General features: G+C 37.8%; 1 protein-coding gene across 1 annotated transcript in view; it reads left to right on the forward strand.

Annotated features, from left to right (window-relative positions):
* LOC107676158 (tripartite motif-containing protein 35-like) overlaps positions 1-2,741 on the forward strand; it is a 9,535-nt gene extending 6,794 nt beyond the window's left edge. The window contains exon 6 of the mRNA XM_016470680.1: positions 2,161-2,741. Coding sequence (XP_016326166.1) covers positions 2,161-2,741 — 581 coding nt within the window. The remainder of the gene's footprint in view (positions 1-2,160) is intronic.
* Positions 2,742-2,950: the final 209 nt, after the last annotated feature.

Raw genomic sequence — 2,950 nt, forward strand, 5'->3', positions numbered from 1 at the left:
AAAGGTAGAAAGGGGAAACGTAGTTTTTATTATTATTTTTTTCCAATAATTAATTGTATCATCAGAGCTGGTATTTTGGCTTTATATATTATCAGACACTAGCACTTACTTTCTGGAAATCATACTCAAATGGAGTTAATGAGGTTTTTGACGAGCGAGTGACAGAGATCTGTGCTTTGTCCATCATTAGAATGGCCGCATCTGAGGCAGTAAATTAATAGCATCACGTTTCCACCAGTTTGCAGGTTATAAAGTTTATTGTAGCTATGGGTGCTCAGTTTCTCTTGTTGTTAATACATTTGGCCAAAATCTCACGATATAAAAGACGAAAAGCTATAAAACCCACAAACCGACATAACAATGACCAATAGCACTGATTTAAAATAATAACGAAATATAAGAGATAAGGACGTTTTTGATAATTTTCCACAGCACGCCCGACACTAGTGGTTGGGAAACACTGTTTTAACATTAATTAATATTTAAGTCAGTGATTCATCTGCGTACCACTAAAGGGAGCCCGTACCACACTTTGAGAATCAGTGATGTAGAGTATTTTAAGTGAGAGATGGACTGAGGGAGTGTGATCACCTGCATCTGATACAACATTCATTCATCAGCTCAATCTCATATTCACAATAAAATATTAGTTTGAATGTCCGCTGAGGAAAGCGATATCTTTGTCATACTATCCTTTCATGTGTTAAGGGTGATTTCCGATGACAGCGCTGATCAGTGTTGTTAACACCGTCTTACAAGCTGTTATTAAAAGTAAAACTGACTTATTTGTTTACAACCCTGTTTCAGTCTCTTTTAATATAAAAGTCTTTACTGCTGACTCACTCATAAAGACATTCTCTTGTCGCCATCTAATGGTGGAACAATGTAACTAAAATCAGCATTACACACACGCGAACACACACACACGCAGTTTCCCAATACGAAATACTACTAGCCTATTAAATACTAAGATTATTTATATAAAATATAATTTATTGAATAATAATATTTAATAAGCAACAACAATAGCCATCATAAGAGTTGCTTGGCAATGCTGTCCAAAGTACAAAACCAGCACTCTGATATAGCCTACAGCATTAATATAAAATATAACGTAATGAGACTTTGCCCTCAGCCAAAATGGTTTGCTCTGGAGCAAATAATAGATTAATGAGACCTAAGACTACCCGTTAGATTTACCCAAAAAAATTATATCTCATGTTTAACCACTATAGAGAAATCAGAGCCAGCGACAAACTCCAGAAGAACTGGTCGAGGTGAGGCTGCTCTCGGCGGGTTCATGAGCGCTGAACGGCCGCTAACGCTCTGCAGCTCACATCTCCGAAAACGTCGAAGCAGATTTTCAAATAGATTTTCAAAAAGACTTTACTAACAATCCATGTATATTAAGTCTAAACAAGTACATTCTCATCTAAAAGAAAAACTCTTAAAACTACATTCCGTGACACAAAAACAGTATTATTTATAAAATTATAGTGGATTGGACATCTGCCATGACACTCGCTGTGAGAAATGCCGCAAGCGGAGTGATACAAATGGTGTAACGGTTGGAGTTCCGATATCACTTGAATATCGCACTCTTCTCAGCCAATCAGATTCGAGAACCAGAAAGAACCGTTGCATATATATATATATATTTATAGAACAGTTATTTCTGGTCCTCGAATCTGATTGGCTGAGAGGAGTGCGATATTCAAGTGATATCGGAACTCCAACCTCGTGCCTACTATCTCACGTGTGATATTGCTTATATATATCTCACAATTTTGACTTTTTTCTTCTCGGAATTACGAGTTTATATCTCACAATTCTGATTTTATAATATATTGCAGATCTGAATTTACACCTTGCAATTCTGAAAAAAGTCAGAATTGTGAGACAAAAAGTCATAATTACTTTTTTATTCTGTGGCAGTTACATTTATTTATTTATTTATTTTCCAGTGATGAGAATAAGCTTCTATACTTTTAAGAACTGTTCACTGAAAGGTTCTTGAGAAACCAAAAATGGTTCTTCCATTGCATCACTATGAAACCCTCCTTTTGGAACCCATTATTTTTAAAAGTATAGTCTAAAATATCATAAACCTATTTCATTTACGTGAAAAACAAATGTCATGACATTCTCTTTCATCTGTAGTTCCTGTAATCCTTGACCCCAACACCGCTCACCCATGCCTGCATCTCTCTGACAATCTGAGCGATGTGTGGTTTGGTCAGTGGAGTCGACAGGCCTTGGGTTACACAAACAAATGTGAGGGCTACTCGAGCGTCCTGGGCTCTGAGGGCTTCAGCTCTGGGACTCACTACTGGGACGTCGAGGTCGGGGACAACACCACCTGGGTCTTAGGAGTGATTTCAGAGTCTGCCATCCAGACTCGAGACAATCTGTCCAGTTCTGGTCTGTGGCGCCTTGGCTTTCACAATGGTACATATGGACAAGGCCTTTCAGGAGATTTTCTCATGCCGCTTGCAGTGAAACAGAAGGTCCAACGCATCAGAGTCCAGCTGGACTGGGACGGAGGGCAAGTGTCATTCTTCAATCCTCTCACTGACACTCACCTCCACACCTTCAAGCACACCTTTAACGAGAGAGTGTTTCCGTACTTCTGTAATGTGTGTCCGTCTCAAGCTCTGCGGATCTTGCCGGTGGAAATGGCTCCAGCAGGACTGGAGGTGCAGAGATTATCTGCATTAACCAGCAAAATAGAGAGCAAGTAGAGTTGCAGAAGTAAAAATCCTGTTCATTTTCTACACAGAGAAAAAAAAATAGAAATTCCTGTGGAGAAAAGGAATGGAAAAAATTCTGACCAGAACCAAAATATAAAAATATTGGAAAATAACTAATTGAATCTTTTCAATGAGTCTTCTAATTTAATCTTTTGCAAAGCTTATATATATATATATATATATATATATATATATATATT

The sequence above is a fragment of the Sinocyclocheilus anshuiensis genome, unplaced genomic scaffold (genome assembly GCF_001515605.1).
Source record: "Sinocyclocheilus anshuiensis isolate Anshui unplaced genomic scaffold, SAMN03320099.WGS_v1.1 scaffold2808, whole genome shotgun sequence".
In the NCBI taxonomy this organism is placed as follows: domain Eukaryota; kingdom Metazoa; phylum Chordata; class Actinopteri; order Cypriniformes; family Cyprinidae; genus Sinocyclocheilus; species Sinocyclocheilus anshuiensis.